We start from the raw sequence: 20,945 nt of genomic DNA on the forward strand, positions 1-20,945 counted from the left end.
TGATCGTCACACAAGCCTGATTTTGAGTCAATTCATCAGCCCTTTACACACACCACCATCTGGTGGCTGACAAAAGTAGTGCACAACAGCTTCACAAACACTATTTTGAATTATAGCTTATGTTGATAAATAACAGGCTGTTCCAGTAAGCCATAAACTTCCCTGGCACTGCAGAACTACGTTAAGAGCATGTCAGGAATTGATTTACTTTATTTCTCAAAAGAGCATGTCAATATTCAATAGTTTATTTTTATTATTCAATCACTCTGAGAAATCTGACCGGCTCTGCTTCACAGACGTCACATGACATCCATCAACGTCCTGAAGTGATGGATGGGAGAAAGCTGATCTTGGTCTGAGAGAGTCTGACGTCATGTCTTCAGTCTCCACAGAACTGGATCTCCACCTCGTGTTCATAAATGGTAATTACAACTATGCAGTGCTACACAGCTGTCACATTAAGACTCATTTCATTTGTAAATGATTTCAGAAGGTCATTATGTGGAGTCATAATGGAAGAGCGAATGGCTGGGAAAATATTAAGCTCTGACCACAAGACTGTATATGTGGCCATCAACAGTTATTCACAACAGTGTAACTGAAACAGAAAAACCAATATGTGCATAGGAATTGTGTTAAGTTGCACAAATTGGATAATTCAACGTTGTTGTAAATTTCAATTAAACATACACTTTGTGAAGGAAACGGCAGTGCCTGCAAGACAGCAAAGGAATAGTGTTGATAACCTAGGTTTGGCTAAGCTATGTCACTTAAATGTCACATGATCCTTCGAGTGCAAAAGCAACTATAAATGGTTAAACATGGAACAAAAAAAAGACCAATTATAATCCAACATGCAAAATTGCAAATATTACAATAGCTGCTATTCTACTAATGCAAGTCAAAAAATTGTTTATCTAAGATGAAATGTATCTTTAAAAAGTTGGGATTTATTAATTAAAAAAAAAAAAAACGAAGAATTAAGAGAATATGTAGTGTTCGATTAAATTTCTCTTGAACACACTTTAAACATACTGTGAATGTCTGGTAAGGAAACTGGAGTTTGAAACGCAACAGCTGATAGTTTGGTAGTTTTTAAACAGGTGTAAGGAAATCGCTTTTGTGGGTCAAACTTAATTCTGCTGAGTGCTGCCCTGACGGATCCATGTCAAGGAGAGAAGAGTGTTCTCTAACCATCACCTTAAACAGTCAGGTTATACACCTTCAACTCCAACACAACAACAGACAATGGATCTGCACCAGTCTTTAATGTGCAGGAGTAGAAACGGTGTAAAAACTTGCATAAAACGACATACATACTTCACTGGTTAAAGAAAAGTACATACAAATCAGGTACTATGATTTGGGATTTTGGGATCGGGCTGGACGATATGAGAAAAAATAAAAAAAATATTTCATTTTCAATTTCTTTTAACCCTTTGACTAGTCAGTAAGGTAATGTAAGGACAAGATTCAGGTAACATTCTCTTTATTAACCAACTTTTCTGTGCATAAAAGATGCATGAAATATAAATACTTCTTACACTGTGTCCAACTACGTGTGACGCGACAAAATTCCAGCAACAAGCAATTTGGGTGTCCGACAACGCGATGTGACAGAATCAATCAACTATCACAGCCAATCAAATACGTGTGCGCACTGCACTCACAATGAAATGGATAAGTTTATAATCTAATTTATAAATATCAAACCTTTTTAACATCATTAAGGGTGTTTTCACACCTGTAAATCAATTGCTTTGTTTCGAAACAGGGATTCAAATTATTAAAATGTTGCTTTTTATTGTTGGTGCGGTTTGCTTTCACACGGCAAAGGTTTCTAAATGAACCAAAATTGTTAATACAAGTCACGTGCGAGTAAACTGTCCTCTCATTGGTCCACGGAGCTGGAATGACAATAAAGATGATTCATTTGGAAAGAGAGGCAAACAAACTCGGTCTCTCACACACACATACGTCAGGATGGAATGACAACAGCTTTGAGAGCTTATTGTTTTTGTTTTTTTATAGCTGTCGATATATTTATTAATTTATCATTTTGAGCAGGAGTCCAGGATTCGTCGGCAAAACACTGTTAAAATGCACCTACTACGAAGAGCATTAAGATGGCATTATGAAATGAAAAGGCGTGCTTTGATTTTGAATGAAGACGTGCACCCACTGCTTTTCACGGAACTTACGTAATTACCCATTAGACAGTGTGATATAGCCTGGTTCGTTGGTCCGTTGGATCAGATTGCTTTCTCACTACAACCGAACCGCTCCAGAGTTCGTTTTCAATCGAGCCGAGACCACCTCATTCAGGCGATCTCAGACCGATTATTTTGGCGATTGCCGAGTTCACATATGCCCAAACGAACCGAGCTAAGGGGGGAAACGTGCCAGGTTCCGAAACAACGGGCCAGGGTAGGTGATTTGGTTCATTTTTTGTTATGTTGGTTGAAAGTTTCCGTCACATCCTGATGGCAAACAATAAGTTAAGTGTATTTTTTAAAAATGTATTAATATCATCTGTGGAAGGCATAGGACCACAAATTTGTTCGTCCAATCATATTCCTCGGCCTGAGGACAATGATAGGCTGTCTTACTTGCCTGTACGTATTTGCATACCTCTGCACACCCTGTTCGCGCAGACAAGATATGTCAGTGCATCCCATTGCGCTTTTGCATGGGTTTTTCTTTTGAAGAGTGATTTGCAGGAAGGGTGGCATCTTATGCTTTCAACACTAGCTTGCTATTAGCCTTTTTTCTGAAATCGCCTACCCTGCCGTTAACTGTCGTATTCACTGGCGTATCATCAACATGTCTAGTTGTAATGTTACCTTTTTTTCCTTCAAAACTGTGATTCTGTAGGTTCTGATAGCATTGTGGGCAGCGGGCCGACATACAACATCCTTGCGCTATGGGCATCCCCAGTTCGAATACCAGCTCGAGGATCTTTCTGACCCTAAATTAAATCTATTAAAAAAAAACACAAAAAAACAAAACAAAAACAACAACAACAACAACAACAACAACAACATGTGATTGCTTGATTTAAAAAAAAAAGAAAAGAAAAAAAAGAAGAAATAAATAAATAGATAAAATCATGGCAAAATTACATTCAAATTAATCGATAAAACCTGAAAAATTGCCCAGCCCTATTTTGGGACAAATGTTTACATGCTACTGTCAATCGTAAGTGTGCTGCAATCAAAGCCCAATCTTGTGCAGACTGATAAGAGATCTGCCCATGTTAACCTAGTAAGTACTATTGTTACACAAGTGGCTTATATTGTCTGGCTTAAGGAGACACGCAGTAAGGCATGAGCGGCATTCTCTTTCGCAGCTTCAGTGTCTATCTATCCCTCCATCCTTGAATTAGTGATGAGTATGATCGGAAATGCATGTTTCTACCTGACCCGGATACAGCTTGCATGGAAGAACAAGGGATGATGGAAGATACTCTGCGCGGTTAGTGACAACAGGTCATCTAATAAGATCATTCAAATCTTAATTTTAAAGGGAATATTCATCAAAGTGTCCAAGCACGCAAATTCACTGTTGATATACTAAACCTGTCACTGATACAGCTACTGCATCTCAGCCAGAAAGATGCTGGCCTTGGAGGTGCAATAAAGATAATTGTGACCTTTATCAATGGCAGGTACTAATTTTCATCACGAGTAGGTGCTCTATGATCCATTGTTGCGATATGATGGGACAACCACCATATGCCTTGTAACGCGAGTCCCTGTTCTCAGACCTGACACCAGATCAGCTGTTAACGCTCGGCTGAGCGAGCGTTACAGTAAAGCACAATAGACGCGCTGACTGACTGCTGTCCCTGATACACAACACCAGACTGCTAAACACCAGCACATGACAACACCATCCACTGCACAACAACAACTCAACATGTCATGCCAAAACAACTTTTTCCACTTCAAACAGGTCTGTTTTTGCCTGATGCATGCAGCATAGATTGTCAATAGTTCTGCATGAGTGAAAACTCAAAGTTTTTCTGCAACAGGGAGCTGACACAGATCCATATAAATTTCCTAACCCTGAGCAAGGATGCTGAGAATCCATTGGTCCCGTAATATGGAAGACAATCTTGCCACATGCTGAAGTGCTGCACTTTTTCCTCCACCTCGCCTCAGAGATTGATATGCCCTTCCCTCATTGTTGGGCAAATATGCCAGCGACCTAGTTGATGAAAATAAACCCTGAGCTGCTTGCATGGAGATGAGCAAATGGACCACAGTCACTGAAGCCACAGTGCTGCAGAGTTCTGCTTTGGATTTATGTTGAAATTTTCAGTTCAGTCATTGAATTTGATCTGCATGTAATCTGTATGTAATCTCTATGAAATTCAAGACAAAAATGCTTTACAATTAAACTTTTACTAGAAACAGCAAACCCAAAAGAGTTAGCCATTACGAATAAGTTCCCATCCTTTTTGAAATGTCAAATTTACCTGTGACTACACATACATAGTGTACGAAGTTGCTTGGCAAGCATAAACAACCTACAATTGTTTACACTGGACACAAGCAGCACGACACTGCAAAACAAAGTCGTTACCATCTGCGACGGTTTCAAAAATGGCGCCGCGGTCGACACTCAACCTGTTGCTTTGACCTCCTGGTAATGCCGAGCTACATTTAAAGCAAACCAAGTGCACTTACAATCCAAAAATGCGGGCCAATATGCACAACATCCTAAAAACTAAAAGTCCAGTGCACGCAACCACCTGGCTTCTTTCTTACCTGTACTTCATTCCTGTCTGGTACGATACGCACTCCTCCAGCGCCAGGCCATTCATCTTGAGGAAGTCTTCCATGTTCTTGATCTGGGCAGCGATCCTTTGCTCCCTGAGCCGCTGGAGTTCGGCCTGGTCCGTGTGCCTCGTCGTCTGGTTCAGACCTTGGTCCGAGTGGTAGCGGCTAATGCCGCTCCGTATGCTCTCGCTGTAGGTCATGGACAGCATCTTGCCTCCGCTGCTGCTACTACTGCTCTTCCGCACACCACTTGCCCCCGCCTGTTTGGGGATCTGCAGATTTTCGGAGGGGAGAGTGGATTTCCGGCGCCCAACGGTCCCCCTGCGTACCCTCCCGCAAACATGATTGCGCCCCGTCCCCCACCACCCCACTCTCACACACTTTCAAAGACGCTCTCGCACCTGTCTGATTCTGCCACCAGTCATACACACTCACACACGCACCAAGCACAAGCAGGCATGGGAAATTGGGTCCAGGACTGAGCCTAGAGCTGGGTTGAGGCATCGCCTTAAATAGCACAGGTGAGGAGGGAACAAAACAGGTCCGTGCTATCAGTGGCAGAGAACTCTGGCCATGCGTCTTGTAATCAGAGATGGTCCCGCCCCTTTCCTGACAGATACAATGGCACAGGAGCAAGACTCAGGTGGGTTCAGGCAGGTGCTACGAGCCTCAGGTAAGATGGAACACCAGAGGGCATACAAAACACACACACACCAGGCTCATGCATGGAACCCATCCGTCCAGACATGCATTGCAGGTCGTCTGGGAGGGAAGTGACACCATTCACATGTATCCAGGGAAAAGTGCTTTGTTAAAACCTGCAAAATGTCCATTTACAGCAGCAATTATTTTGTTATGCACCCTTTTCACAAACTGTAATGCATTTCCACAGTTAATTACCTTTATTTTAAACTGTAAAAATCTTTAAATTGTTTTACTACTTTTGCTGTACAAATAATGGATCAAATAAATGCAGGCTTGGTGAGCAAAAGAGACTTATTTAAAAAAAACATTAAAAATTCTTACTGTTCAAAAACTGGTAGTGTATATATACAGTGGTATGCGAAAGTTTGGGAACTCCTTGCAGAATCTGTGAAAATGTGAATAATTTTAACAAAATAAGAGAGATCATACAAAATGCATGTTATTTTTTTATTTAGTACTGTCCTGAGTAAGATATTTTACATAAAATGTGTTTACATACAGTCCACAAGGCAAAAAAAAAATATATATATATAAATAAATAATTTATTTTTTTTAAGTCATAGAAAGACTAACGTGGAGGTTTTCTTTTGCTATTGGAGCAATTGTGAACAAATAATATGTTTGTTGAAGATTTTGTTCACCCCTATAGAAGTTTACCCAACTATGACGACTTCTGCTTCTGAGAAACCCAGAAATGTGAAGTGTCCACTGTGACAGTGCATCTCAATGCACATTTTCAAAATTAGATTGCTGTAATAAAGCAACATTTAAAATGAGTTATTCATAGGGTTTTGAGCTTGTAGTGCTGTCTGTTCCAATTTACACAGGCACATTTACACTGACAGCGATTTTAGGAATCATGAGCAACACAAAGTTATGAACAGTTAAGAATCTTATGCAAATAAGTATGGAGCAACTACCAATAGGAGAAAAGACAGTGAAACCTATCATCTTATAGTGTTGTTACTGTTAACTAAAACTATTAATTTTAATTTCAATATAGCTGAAATGGTAACACTTTACAATAAGGTGACATTTATTAATATTACTTAATGTATTAACTAACATGAACAAACAATGAACAATGCATTTATTACACTATTTATTAATCTTTGTTAATATTAGTTAATGAAAATACAGTTGTTCATTATCTGTTCATGGTGCATTAACTAATGTTAACAAACACAGCTTGTGATTTTAATAATGCATTAGTGCTGAAATTAATGAACTAAGATTAATAAATGCTGTAGAAGTATTGTTCATTCTTAGTTCATGTTTACTAGGATTGCTGCGATAGACGGTGTTGGCGGTGGTACCGGTGTTAAGTTGCAACACCGATATGTCACCGTTGTTTAGATTTTTTTATAGTAATAAAAATCATTTAGTTCAGATCGAGAACAGACATTACAATTAAAAACTTAATTGTATAGTTAAAATAGTTTTTTTAAACATTCGTTTCTTATTTAATTGGTTCCATAGTGTTTGCTGATTTTCAGTTTTGTATAGGCCTACCTAGGCTATTTAAACTTTGTGTAAGTTATTTGTTATTTTATATTAAGCATAGCCTATAGAATGATGTATTTTGATTCGTTTTGTTAATAAAAGTTCTATGATTTATATAAAAGCTAAGTTGAGTTTGAAGTTGTATTTTGCTGATGTTTGAATTAACACCGAATTGCCTCTAGTTCGAAAGTAAAAGTAAAATGCACGCCCCGCTTTTAAGCTGTTTAGAAGTGAAAGAAAGCGTGAAAAAGAGGGGAATACTTATATAAAAATAAAATAATAAAAAAATAAAAATACTTAGTACCTTAAAAGAAAGACTAAAACACTAGGGCCTTTCGCACCACTTTAGTTCCAGAACTAAAAGTACAATACTAAAGTACTGGCACAATTTTGCGCGAACTATTTCCCAGTACCATTTAAAGGGTTGCATTCGCACCGACAGTGGGTACTAAGAAGTGACGTAAGCCTGTCAACAGCGACGTCATTTGTGCATGGCGTTCAACAACAAAAACAAAGAAGAACAACGTTAACAACAGGAGGATGGAGGACACTGCGATCGGAGCTGTTTTTGTTGTGTCTTGCGGGGTTCACAATAATGGACATGGAATGTCGACGTAACTTATACGTCGGAAAGGAGGTTCAAAATGTTCAAAAGTGCTTGCACTTCAGCGTCCGTCCATCTATCGCTGTTCTCCATTCTTGTGAAATATAAGTTGATGCGATGATTTAAAACGCTGTGTAAACACATACTGTGTAAACATGGCGGGTGAGGGCATTTTCGTACGCGTTTAGCCAATCAGCGATAGTTCCTTTGGAACTGTTTTAGACCCTACTCTGAAGTAGGAGCTAATTAGTTCCTCCAAACGGAGTTCTGGGAACTAAAACAGTTCCTAGTTCCCGCAGTGCAAACACGCCAAAAAGTGGGTAGTTCCACAATTTGTTTGGGTACTATGAAAAGGTTCCTGCTGTGCGAAAGGGCCTACTGATACAGGAACACCTGATCACAGTCAATAGTAGACACTATGTGACATCCAGAGATTTAATTGCTGTCAGTATAAATACAACCCGAGGTGGGATAAAAGAAAAAAAAAAATTAAGAAATATGAAAAATGGAAACAAAAACTAAATAATAAAAAGTATTGTGATTGGTTTAACTCCAAGAAAAAAAGCATGCATTACTACATTACAGTCCAAATATTAAACTTATTTGTAACTGTATATTTCATTAAAGTACATATGATTCAGACCAAGCTTGCCTCTTTGCAAAACTGTCTGCATAGTTTACTTGTGCAGGAGGTTCTTTATCATAAGCCTGTATTGATCCTGTGAATCTTGACTGAATGATGTACTGCAAAAACCACTCAACTACTGCAGAGTACTGATCCTCCATATGCCTGCACTGAAGAGCTTCACTCAAATCAGTGACAAAAAAATAAATTTAAAAATTTAAAAATTCCCCTGAATTAAAAATGACAACAACTTGCGAGTACTACTATAACAGGTGCAAGCATGTAAAATGCAAAAGGGTAAGGGATGATAATTAACGGTGTACACCCATGCAGAATAACACCCTAAAACAAACTGACTCATGCATACAGGTGGCCAGTCGCACCAAAGACAAAATCAGCGCAAAAACTCACCCGGGGTCTTGGAGGTCTGCTCATGAACAAGACTTATGAACGTCAATCTCTCCTTATAAACTCAGCAACTGCCAGCAATCCAGCGATCCACCCAAACAGGGAGTGACTTGCATGCCGGCATCTAAACCAATTAGTGAAGAAGAGAGCATCGCCCTCATCCTCTCAACCCCTCCTTCAACTCCAGCCTTCTCCCCTCCCGGCTCGACTCCACGAAGGAAATCCATTTATGTCATTCGAGGGGAGAGCAATTTGTTTCTGCTAACCGCAGCAAATAATATCTGGTCTAAATTATTCACTGAAGCTTTTTCACTAAAAGCTTTTGATTGTTGTTCCACATGAGATAATAGATAAAGGAATTTTTGTGCACTAATAAGGCCTATGCAAGCATGTAGATTTTCAGAAACACACATACACAGCTATATTAGTGAAAAAAAATCAACATGTTTAGCAAAAATAAATGTCAAGTACAAAAAGACTACATTACAGAAAAATAACTCATCTATGATATAAAATGAAAACATCAATGTCCGAATGTCTCTCCAGTGACACTTTAATGAAATTGGTGTCAAAAATGGTGTAAAGATGCCAAATCTCTACAGTATGACAGAGTAGCACAAACAGACATGTCTAAAAAGACATGCACTTGTAACACTGTCACACATGACAGCCTTTAGACACTTCAACTCTGACCCCCACACATGAAGTGATCCTTGCCCATCCATATTTAATGTACTAAATGAAGACATCAGAAAGAGAAGTTCAACCACCAGTGTTAAAAAATTCATCCTTAAAATCGATGAACCCACCTTACCGGAAATCACCATATTCAATACTCATAAAGAGCTAGAATATGTATTGACTCATTAACTAAACGTCTTGCACATTATATGCCAATGCGCACCTTTTACTAGAACTACTGTATAGTGGTCGACCGATATGGGTTTTTTGACAGCTGATGCCGATATCTTGGAAAGCAGGGTGGCTGATGGCCGATATAATTTTATTTATTTTAATTAATATTTAAGAAATTTGAAAATGGATTAAAAAATAAATGTGTAAAATAAACATACTTATACTTTAGAAGACAAAGTATTTTTCACAAATAAATAAATTTTTAATAAAAATATAATTAAAAAGGAAGTAAACACTTTAACCAACAGGGCACTCGGTATTCTGGGAAGTTTGTGTGGATTGGGGATCATATTGTTTCAAATAAAGCCAAGGTAACACTCATTTTACATACAGCACACAGTGAAAATGACATGAATATGACGGTGGGCAAATGCATAAAGTGCAGCATAATTTGAAATCATGAGTTTAAAATTTGTCGATCGTGTGTCTCCAGTCAAGCTGAACTCTCCTCCTGTCAGCATTCAATTCACACGGTCCGACCAACACTGAGAACACGCGATCATACAGAATACAAATGCACAACTGGATTCGACTAAGTTTGCAAGGTTTGCTAAATTAAATGTTCATTAGACATTCAAAGATTAGTTTAAATTTATACATTTTTATTTGCTGAATGCTGACGGCAAACGAGAAAGTATTATAATGTTTGCCTTTCTATTACTAATAATATAAAAGTGATCGTTATAATACTTTTTGTATTGCCAAGAATGCCATCTTTTCCTGTTCCGCTGTCGTCTCTTTTTTGTAGTTTTAAATAAATGATGTGTTATTTGATATTTATTTGTCGACATCACGGCTGATGCTTCTCAGACAAGCTGCTTCTTCGGCTTTTACCATGGTACTGCGGGTTACACCAGCAACATTCCAGTGGACACTGCATACTAGCAGTTTACATGTGTACTGCACATCGACGCGGACAACGACGCAGAAGTATAAATGAAAACTGGCGCACAGCTTACGCCGCGAACGCACCGGCCAAACAGGAAAAACTTATCGGCCAATGGCGATTTGTAAAATGCCAAATATCGGCCCATATATCGGTTGACCACTAAATAAAGGTTCTGCCTCGAACACATAAGCCAAACAGAAAAACTTATCGGCCAATGCCAATATTTGAAAAAAATGCCAAATATCGGCCGATATATCGTAGATATATCTGTAGTCTAGTAGTAGTTGTAGTAGAAACCATTTAGTTTCACCAAGTTACACACAGTGTTTGGAATTTTACAAATAAAATGATCACATTACATTACTGCATTATTCTTTTAAAAAGTAACTATTTATTTTGGAAACACTTTACAGAAAGGTTCTATTCATCTATTTAACATTTATTATACAGTTCATGGAATTTAACATCGGCCATGTGTTTTCATTTTAATTAAAGGTTTTAACTAAAATTTGTTTGTCAATTTGTTTTTTTTTTGTGTCTACATAATTTGTATTATTTTAATTTCAGTTGTAGTTTTAGTTATTTTTTAACATTTTAGGTGCAGCTAGTTGTTGAAATGGGTACTGCAGGCCAAATTCAAAATCTTAAAGAGAGTTGTTTCTCCCTCCCCCTCCTCCTCAGACTTGACGCTCACACAGGTTGACAGATTGACACTGAGGAATGCAAGTGAGTTGATTTATCTGCATTTTAATATTGCTTTGGTCATAGAGCTTTTTAGATGGATACCCAGGCTTTTTAGGTCTCTTAGAATCTGTGATCTCTTACCCAGTTCATTTGCTGGCTTCCATGGCTGTAATTCGCTGTGTTTTCCACTAGGTAGCAACCAGAGGTGTGGAAATCCTATTGGGTAAATTGGCAATGGGCGGAGTCACAGACCAAAACAAAAACAGACATTCTGACACGGAACACACATTTCGAAATAGAATAACTGGCTCTAGCATTGTTTTTCTGAGAAACAAGTATGTGAACTTTACATGTTTCCTACATATCTGCAGATATGTTATGGCATTTTCGCTTTAACGCAGTCCAAAAATTACACCGCATTTTTAAAATAAATGAAAATGAGAAATGTTGACTTAGTTTTTTTTTTTTTTTCAGTTTGTTTCATCTCCAGCATTCTACAATTTTAGTTTTAGTTAACTATAATAACCCTGCACAGACATTAATTTGACATCTAATTCAATAGCTAACACAAAATAACAAATCAACAACACTTAAGTTTATTATTTTTGTACATTTACTAACTCTTTTTCAAAATTCCAATTTGTATAAATTAGCATCAACTAAAAATAAGTCTATTTACTAATAAACATTAACCAAATAAATATTGGTAAATTGTTGCTCATTCTTGATTCAGACATCTTATATGTAGTGTATGAACTCAACCTTATTGTGAAGTGTTACCATTTTTTTCTTATTCAAATTAGTATCTTCACTGCAGAGAATAACTGCATTATTCCAGTGTATGCTGCAGTGAGGGGAGTGCCATTTATGAGACAACTGCAGCAAGTAGAGGAGGAAACTCCCACAGAGTAAACTCCGTACAGTACTGAATCTGGTAAAACAACGCAATCTCAGTTCACAGAGAGGCATTAGTCACAACATTATCTTCATATTTTGCTTCATGTGTAGGAGTGAGTGCTATACACATTCACACAGAAAAATATCACAAGAATAACAAAACAGAAATAAGTAGTACAAATTAAAACATACAAAACAGCAAGTCCTAACACACTACAACAATGATTGAAATGAGGTAATCTTGCTTTCCCATCACTCTGTCTGTGTGTGATCGATTCCTGTCAAGCGGATCTGTGTGATGCGACGCTAAAAGACTTAGAGCTTAAAAGGACAAAAATGTGCAAGGCTGTGAAATCAAAATTCAATAGAGTGCTCATTAGCCTCAAAGCTACGGAGTCAGGGGTTTTAGGAACCCATCAGCACAACAACTCCTTTTTTCAACCCATAAAAATATGATCCCTCACTAAAACAGGAAGAAAAGTGCACTGCAGATGAGGGTAAAAGGGATGCGTTCAATCTGATCACTAAAAGCAGCTGCTGCATAAAACAGTTGTTTTCAGATGAGCTCGTGTCTTCAGCAGGGAGGATGCTACAAATGCAACTCCAAAAAAAAAAAATCTATTCCATTATTGTGTTCGGACAGCTTGTTCAGATGTCAAAGATTTGACAGTACATAAACCTCCTACATCTGAAGAGTTTTGCATTAGTGCAAACTAATGCAAACGTATCTCGAAAGCAACATTTTCCAGCACACTAACTAATTCAGTGAATGACAGTGTGCAAAGATGACAGACATAGATGCATTTAGGCAGATCGGGATCAGAGCATTCCCTTCAAAACGAAAGCAACGTTAATCCTCTGCGTCTTCAGCAGCTCAGATGTCGGGAGTAAATGATGACTGCTATGTTCATTATTACATCCAACAACTAAACACTTCAATCGCTTAATCGGACACATCTGGTCTTCTCCTGCACCGGAGTCGACACAATGGCGGACAGCTCAGCTCACTCAGGGCGGGTCTAAGGTAAGACGGTCTTGTCAATCAACTATCATGGGAGTGGTCTGTACAGAACTACGTCATTCTGACAGAAATCTCAGAACAGCCTGATTTGAGAAAGGGGATTTGAAAATAGAGATTTGAAAAAAACCACTGGGTGGATTTTTATCATTATAGGATGGATGTGTACACACATTCCAACACACATTTATGTTCGAACAACTTGTGAAGTGAATTTTGCATCCGATGACCACTTTAAAAATGAATGATTTATAAATAAATGTATTAGTTTAGTTAATTAGTATATAATTTGACATAAAAAAAAACAATTAAATATATTTATTAGGGATGTGCGGGACTAGTCGACACTGAAATCAATAGTCGATTAAATGAGAGAGAAAAACACCCCATAATTTTAACGTTACATTTAAAACATTTTAACAACAAGCTAAAATAAAACTTTTGAAAAATAATAAATATCAAAATATTTAAATATTTTTAAGAGCGTATCTGGGCGGAAACTATATTTTTACCTCAGACGCCGCATGCCTTTTCTTCTCGTCAGTTGCGGCGAGATCAAAATGACCAGCAAGGTGTGGGATTATTTTGAATTAGAAGGAAACGGAAAAGTTGTGTGTAAACTGTGTAATGTCAAATTGGCTTACAATAACTCTACTGGAGTGATGCGTAATCATATTCAATACAGGCACTTATGCGTTAGCTTGAAGACAAAGCCAGCAAATGTCAATCATGTCATACACTACAACCCGCCGCTGCGGTCCGCGATCCCATCCGCGCCGTCTATTCCTCTAAACGAAGACCGACTTCGGTGGTGATGTGGGGTTTCCAGGCTCTTTTCGAAACGGTCTGCTTGCTTGTAGTTATCTCTCTGCGTGCCTGTGACTTCAGTTCCTGCCGAGCGCGTTTTTTTTAAGTGCAGAATCGCCTCTAGTCCCGTCTTTCGCCAGACCACGTTAACATGTTAAATTCACTGAACAAATGCGCATGGTCTGAGTAAGTAAAACGAGCATTGTTTTGTTTTTAGACAATATAGCCAACATGAAGTACATTTTTAAAAGCCGTTTTAATGCTATTCCTTGATAAACTTTACTTTTTTTTTTTTTTTGACTTGTGTTTTAATATGTTGGCTAACGTTATATGAAAATGAAGAATTCTGTCAGTCTATTTTCCATTTCTGCATTGCTCCAGCTGATCTGAATAAATAAGCTATGCACTGGTTTATGTTGAGTTATGCTCTTCCTTATTTTCTGTTTAACTACCGCCTAAAATTAAATGATGATAACGTGAGGCAAGCATACGGCATAATCGTGACCTGTTTTTAGCAGATTTCATCGAGGGATTTGACCTTGTGATGCAAAGATTAAGTATTTCAAGTGTAGGCTGTTATAAACGCACAGTTTTTTTTCTTTTGCCATTTTTTGGGGAGTTTCTAGCTTTTAGACTAGTCGACTAGTCGGATACAAAACTTCCGTTTAAACGACAGTCAAATTAGTCGTAGTGCACATCCCTAATATTTATATGTATACTTATATTTAAATTTATATTTGATGTATATATATTAGAGCTGTCAATCGATTAAAAAATTTAATCGCGTTAATCACAGTCATGGACTGTGATGAATCATGATTAATCACAAATTTAAAATACTAGGATTTACCTGAAAATGTGTTGAAAAAGAAATGCATGACAAACTAGTTTAAGGAAACAGAACCTTTCACACTTCCGCCAGGTATGAGACATAATCCTTATTATTCTTTTATCATTATTCTTTTGTTTTTATTCAGCCATTATCAGCCTTTATTCTGGCGATAAAACGTTTACCAAGCCACATCGCTTCAATCCCAGTATACATTTACCCGACTATTATCAAAAGTATTTCTAAATAAATACAACAAAACATTTCTTGTGACCTTTACGTGAAGTGTTATAACAAAATGCATTAAGAAGAAGAATTGGACCTGTTCTGCAGCTGCATTAGAGCTAATATTAGCATCATGCTTCATAAGACAATTTATGAGATTAATAGTGCACTTTCACTCAGAACTCACTTCAAACCACCATCGAGTGTTTGCAATAACTTCCTTTTGCGATCACATGTGGAATTTGGTCGTTTACTGTTGTTAAAATATGCTATTTATAGCCTTTTATATCCCTGCACAAATTAGCATTTCAGATGTACACATTCTTCTCAAGAAAATCCCATACAAATATCCTATCGTAATCGTGTGTTTATTATCTAATATAATCTATAGTGGCTGTTGTCATGTTTATTTCTGCTGTGTAAAAGCCTTAACATGTATGCTCTGCTGAAACTCACGTTGTTTGTGATGTTACAACCGCCTCTCCGTTCTTAAATTGTCAGGGATACATTCCAAGTATCATACACATTAGTAAAATGATCTATTTGAATTTTTATTTGTCTATATACACCTTGGGTGGCCACGGTACATTATAAAAGTAGCCCAAAAACTGCAACCAACGGTTCTGTAATTTTCCATAACTGTATTTTCAAAATAGCGCATATATATATATATATATATATATATATATATATATATATATATATATATATATATATATATATATATATAGACAGAGAGAGAGAGAATGAAATACGATTCTTCATATGAGACTACTGAACATTCACTGCGTCTCTGCTGTAGAACACTTCTGAAACTCAAAGCAAAGGAAACCTGAACGCCATGACTTACCTGCAACACTGTTTTAATTCTACATGGAGTGAAATTAAATCTAAGTGCATTGTGTGAGGGACTCTATTCTGGGAGCGTTATTCAGACACACCGATATTCAAGAGCCGTCTCAACACCAACACATGCACAGATTACAAGTGAGATTAGATGTTCCCACTGTATGCAAGCCATTCCTTTTTACAAGTTATACAACAATATTAAGCACCAGTTTGTCTCAATCTATCTCATTGTAATTCTACATGTTGCATTTATTATTTATCAGCTTTCACCAATTACAAGCAAACAACAATGTAATCACATGTACTATGACTATAATTCCCTTGTGCTTTCAGAAGTACAATGACATAATTAAACCGCTATCAGGAGGAGCTAAACTAAGAATGAACCCATGCCTTGAAAGTGCTTTCCAAAACAGATGAAAACGAGTGCAGTATCAGATGGCCATGGCTAATTAATCAGTGAACAAAGAGGTACCTGTAAAACTGCAGCTGCCGTTTTGGGCTCCCATATCTCGCACTGAAGGCAGCATGAAGGAGGGAAAGAAAGAGAGAGAGATAGACAAAGAGGAAAGCTTAGTCTTATAGGTGAAAGGGGAAAGAACAGTGAGAGGGCATTAAACAAAACACACGCACGTGCACACAGAATTACGCAAGTACAGTATCAGCTTTAGCAGTGAAGGGGAGCGCAGAGAAATAGATTTGACACTGAAGAAATGAATAAAGAAAGAAACAACTGAGAAACTTCTGAAAAGACAATAAGATGAAACGGCAATATGGCCAGCAGGAACATTACTTTCGCTACTTGAAATACAATAAAATACATAAACCTTAAACTTACTATATTTCAGCAAGTTGCTATTTCTAATTTTCATTTAGCCTAGTTTAATTTGAGGCATTAACACAAATTAAAAATGAAATAAGGAATACAATTTATAAAAAATCATAAATTATTTTTATAACTTATAAAAATATTGTATATACAAAAAAATAAGTATAAATAAATAAATATATATAAATAAATATATATAAATAAATAAATAAATATATATATGTATGTATATGTGTGTGTGTGTGTGTGTGTGTGTGTGTGTGTGTGTGTGTGTGTATTTATTTTTTATACTAAAATTAAAATGAACACATCAATGCTAAAAACTAAAACTAATTCAAAATTATAATAAAAACTCTAATAGCATCTCAGCTATACTAAAATAGCATTAAAGGCCAAACAAAACACAATGCTATTTTTAATTGCCACTCCATTAAATATAAAAAGAGATACAATTTAGGCTAATTGTGCAACATAAATAATCAATATTTTATCCATTTTATATCAGGTGGCCTCGAATCTAACACATATATACTAAATAAATGTGTGGTAAAACATTATTTTCAGCTAACAAACATTTAAAAAAAAAAAAAAAAAAAAAACAGCTCTAAAGTTCAGTTAATGCTTGAAGTTACACTGGAACTGGAAACAGACTTGCACCACCACCTGCTGTTCGGTACTAGAACTGCTGGCATAACCCAAGGGCGATGAAAACACTAGGAGTTCACAGAAGATCAGAGCAAATTCATCAGGAACTTTCCCAGCAATGGTGAAATGAAGTCAGGCTCTGATTAAGTGGGCTGCTGGGCATTATGCAAAGCACTTGACCACTTTCATCCTTTCCAGTGGGAAGCCCTGCAGAACTGCTGCCTAAATCACTCAGTATGCTAGATGAACATTATTAAATCGCATAGAGCCTGCAGCTTTAGAGCAGTGCAAACACATCCATCTTTCTTATCACTGTAATTCAACAACAACTAATGTGGCGGACGACATAAACATGCTATTTTTTTTTTTTTATGTGCATGTAACATTATTTCTTAAACCTGTTATTTAGGATCAATAGGTGGTTTTGATGATTCACGCTCATCTTTGCTGCAGTGTGGCTCTAGGACTCTCTCTGCACTCTAAAACTTTGAGCTAGATCACACATTTCTGTATGAGTGTCTTTTTTCTGTGTGTCACACTTCTCAGAACGTCCTACAGTCACACAGAGTTTCTGAGATAGTGTGAGACTCCAGATTCTCCTTCATGAAACAAGGATGACAAGAATTAACCTGTTTATTTAAACATTTAAATATGTTTGTTTAAATATTACCTAAGCCAGGGATACTTAAATATACACAGCTCAGATGAGACTAGAACTGCTGAAATAATGAAACAATAATGAAATGAAATAATGCACGGTGACCAAAAGCCAGTATAAGTTACAATAAATAAATTAATAAATACATACATGCATACATACATATTAGGCTAATTAAGAACAACTCTTTAATACTAAAAGTCTTTACAGCCATGAAATGTGCACCAAGTTCTTTTTTACATACTTTTATTCAGCAAGGATGCATTAAATTGATCAAAAGTGTCAGTAAAAACATTTATAGTGTTACATTTATAGTGTTTTTTTTTTTTAATCTTTTTGACATTCTATTCATTAAAGAATCCTGACAAAAATGTATCAGTTTCCACAAAAATATGAAGCAGCGCAACTGTTTTCAAAATTGATAATACATTTTTCTTGAGCAGACCAGCATATTAGAGTGATTTCTGAAAGATCATGTGTTTTTTTTTTTTTTTTTAATTCAGCTTTACATCACAGGAATAAATTACATTTTACAATATATTAAAATAGGAAACAGTTATTTGAAATTGTAATAATGTTTCACAATATTACCATTTCACTGTATTTTTGATCAAATAATGCAGCCTTGGCGAAAATAAGAGACTTTTTAAAAATCTTATAGATCCCAAACATCTGAACAGTAGTTTAAGTTCAGTGTCCTCTTTAACTAATACACAATACAGTTTTGCACATTTTCCTGATATTGAATTTATGGATTCTGCAGTGAGAGTGAAGTCAAATAATTAACAAACTCAAATGAACACGAATGAATGATGCAACAGAGCGCAGACTGAGGTTCACAACACCTCCGTGCCGTCAGAGCGGATGGTTAGGTGTGAATATGTGTGAGACTGCATACAGACCTGTAGACCATGCCTGGGGAGCCTGTCTGTCTGAGAGAGAGGCGGGCGGGAGAGTCTGTGGTCGATTCTGGATACATGGGGAACGGGAGAGTGGGGGGTGTGGCCAGGCTGCCGAGGGGTCTCTCTCTCTCCTGTCAACCGACACGTCTGTCTCTCACCTCACAGCACCTCTGAAAAACACACAAGCACAGATGTGAGTTCAGCAAATGCTAGAGTGCATTACATACACAACACAAACCTGAGCAGCACTGCAGTGCCCCAAATGCACTGTAAGAACACATTATCACCACTAGAGGGCTCTTCTGCACAACAGTAAATGATGACGATCTTCAGGATGAAGATGGGTAAAACTTGGCCAGCACATCACAGCAGAGTAACAAACGGCATTTGCATAAAAACATAGTTGTTACAAAACAGTATTGCTCTGTTTAGCATGTATCTGTGTTAAGGACAAACAAGTGCTGCTAATTCTGTCCTGCCCTTGCTAGGGTGCTTCTAAAAAGCATTGTGTTCCTAATGCATCATACAAGAGTATTTGCTCATAATACAAGACAGAAAGATAGTGACATAGAGAGAGGAAAAGAAAGGAAGACAGCCAGAACAGAAAGTGAATGAGGGCAGTGAAAGTGCTGGTATTTTTGCCTTCTGAATACTGCCTATTCAGACATACTATATCGTAGAAGGTAGGGCTGTGTATCACCAGCAAAGTCACGATGCGATACATATCACGATATGGGACTGCACTGAATTTCACCTCAGCAGAATTTAGTAAAACAGCTGTTCATTAAACACTGCATACTATAGGCCCGTTGCTAACTATAGGTAGAGCAGGCAGTTGACATCTGCATTATGTGGGGACACATAACTGTACCACAGTACAATATAGATAATGGCATGTTTCATGTTTACATTGTGCACTCCCCACCAGATACAATATTCTGATTGCTTGCAATCAATCTTGTTTATAAGCCCATAAAAAAATAATGCACTCGTTCTAATAAATTTATATTGTAATGTACTCAAACTAGTGCTGTCAAACGATTAAATTGCATTCAAAATAAAAGTTTTTGTTTGCATAATATATGTGTGTGTTCTGTGTAAATTTATTATGTAATACACATATACATACAGTATGTATAGGGCTGTCGTGATAACCGCAATATTGCAATACCGCGCTATTGACGAGCATAACCACAGAGGAATGCAACAACCGCAGCAACCGCGATATTTCAGTGTTTTCTTTTTCGTAAGGTTACGCCCTTCTTGTTTTACACTTCGTGCATGTGTACTGAATATAACTAATGATAACAATGTGTATCATGCTGATTTGCACAGAGGCTCAGTAAATTTGCACTTAACAAGCCTAAACAGACAGCAAATGAGAGAGAGAGAGATCGACTGATCACGTGCGATTACCTGCGTCTGTCCTTCAGGCCAAGTCATGTATATCTGTGAAAACAGGTTGTCATGTCCAAGGAAAGCAAATCTGTCTTAGCGTCGACGCTCTGCTGGTCAGCTGAGCCTTTAAAAGTGGCGCTCAAAGTTAAAATGATTTAAACAGCGTGTTTCATTACAAATCTCTGAATGAATCAGCGCTTTTGAACGTGTAGTTGAATGAACGGTTTAAAGGCTCACTCAAAGACAGTCTCTTGCCGCCACCTTGAGGCGAAACAATGAAGCTGCACTGACTGACAGCCGTCTAGAACACGCAGGTGAAATATCAACAGAAAAAGTATCTGGTCAGTCAGAGTCGAGGATCAGAACTAACTGTTATATATATAGGCTAACAATATACTAATGATCTTATTGTCAGGTTTATGTTTTGTTTTGTGGACCGTTATTTTGTCATCTCTGCTCTTTACTTTGCTTCCTGTTTCAACGAGATTTAGTTTCGGTTTTATTGGTTTCTGAATATGACCTCCTTACATCGTAACACATACACACACAGATTATATATATATATATATATATATATATATATATATATATATATATATATATATATATATATATATATATATATATATATATATATATATATATATATATATATATATATATATATATATATATATATATATATATATATATATATATGTGATAATACCGCATACCGCTATTGAGCCACTCAAAATTACCGCAAGGGAAATTCCTTAACGCGACAGCCCT

The 20,945-nt window shown here is 37.0% G+C and overlaps 1 protein-coding gene across 10 annotated transcripts in view; it reads right to left on the minus strand.

The window, feature by feature from the left end:
* Positions 1 to 20,945, minus strand: part of kcnab2a (potassium voltage-gated channel subfamily A regulatory beta subunit 2a) — a 140,265-nt gene that overhangs the window by 65,657 nt on the left and 53,663 nt on the right. For 5 of the 10 annotated variants that reach the window (XM_058791616.1, XM_058791612.1, XM_058791610.1 and 2 more), the window contains 2 exons: positions 18,777 to 18,946; positions 16,218 to 16,259 (listed from right to left, as the gene is read on the minus strand). In XM_058791616.1, the coding sequence (XP_058647599.1) occupies positions 16,218 to 16,259; positions 18,777 to 18,853 (119 nt within the window). In that variant the 5' untranslated portion in view covers positions 18,854 to 18,946. Of the gene's footprint in view, positions 1 to 4,772; positions 5,107 to 16,217; positions 16,260 to 18,776; positions 18,947 to 20,945 lie in introns of those variants that run through there. The other 5 variants (XM_058791617.1, XM_058791615.1, XR_009273399.1 and 2 more) reach the window with 4 other exon arrangements.

The sequence above is a fragment of the Onychostoma macrolepis genome, chromosome 11 (assembly GCF_012432095.1).
Source record: "Onychostoma macrolepis isolate SWU-2019 chromosome 11, ASM1243209v1, whole genome shotgun sequence".
NCBI lineage: Eukaryota > Metazoa > Chordata > Actinopteri > Cypriniformes > Cyprinidae > Onychostoma > Onychostoma macrolepis.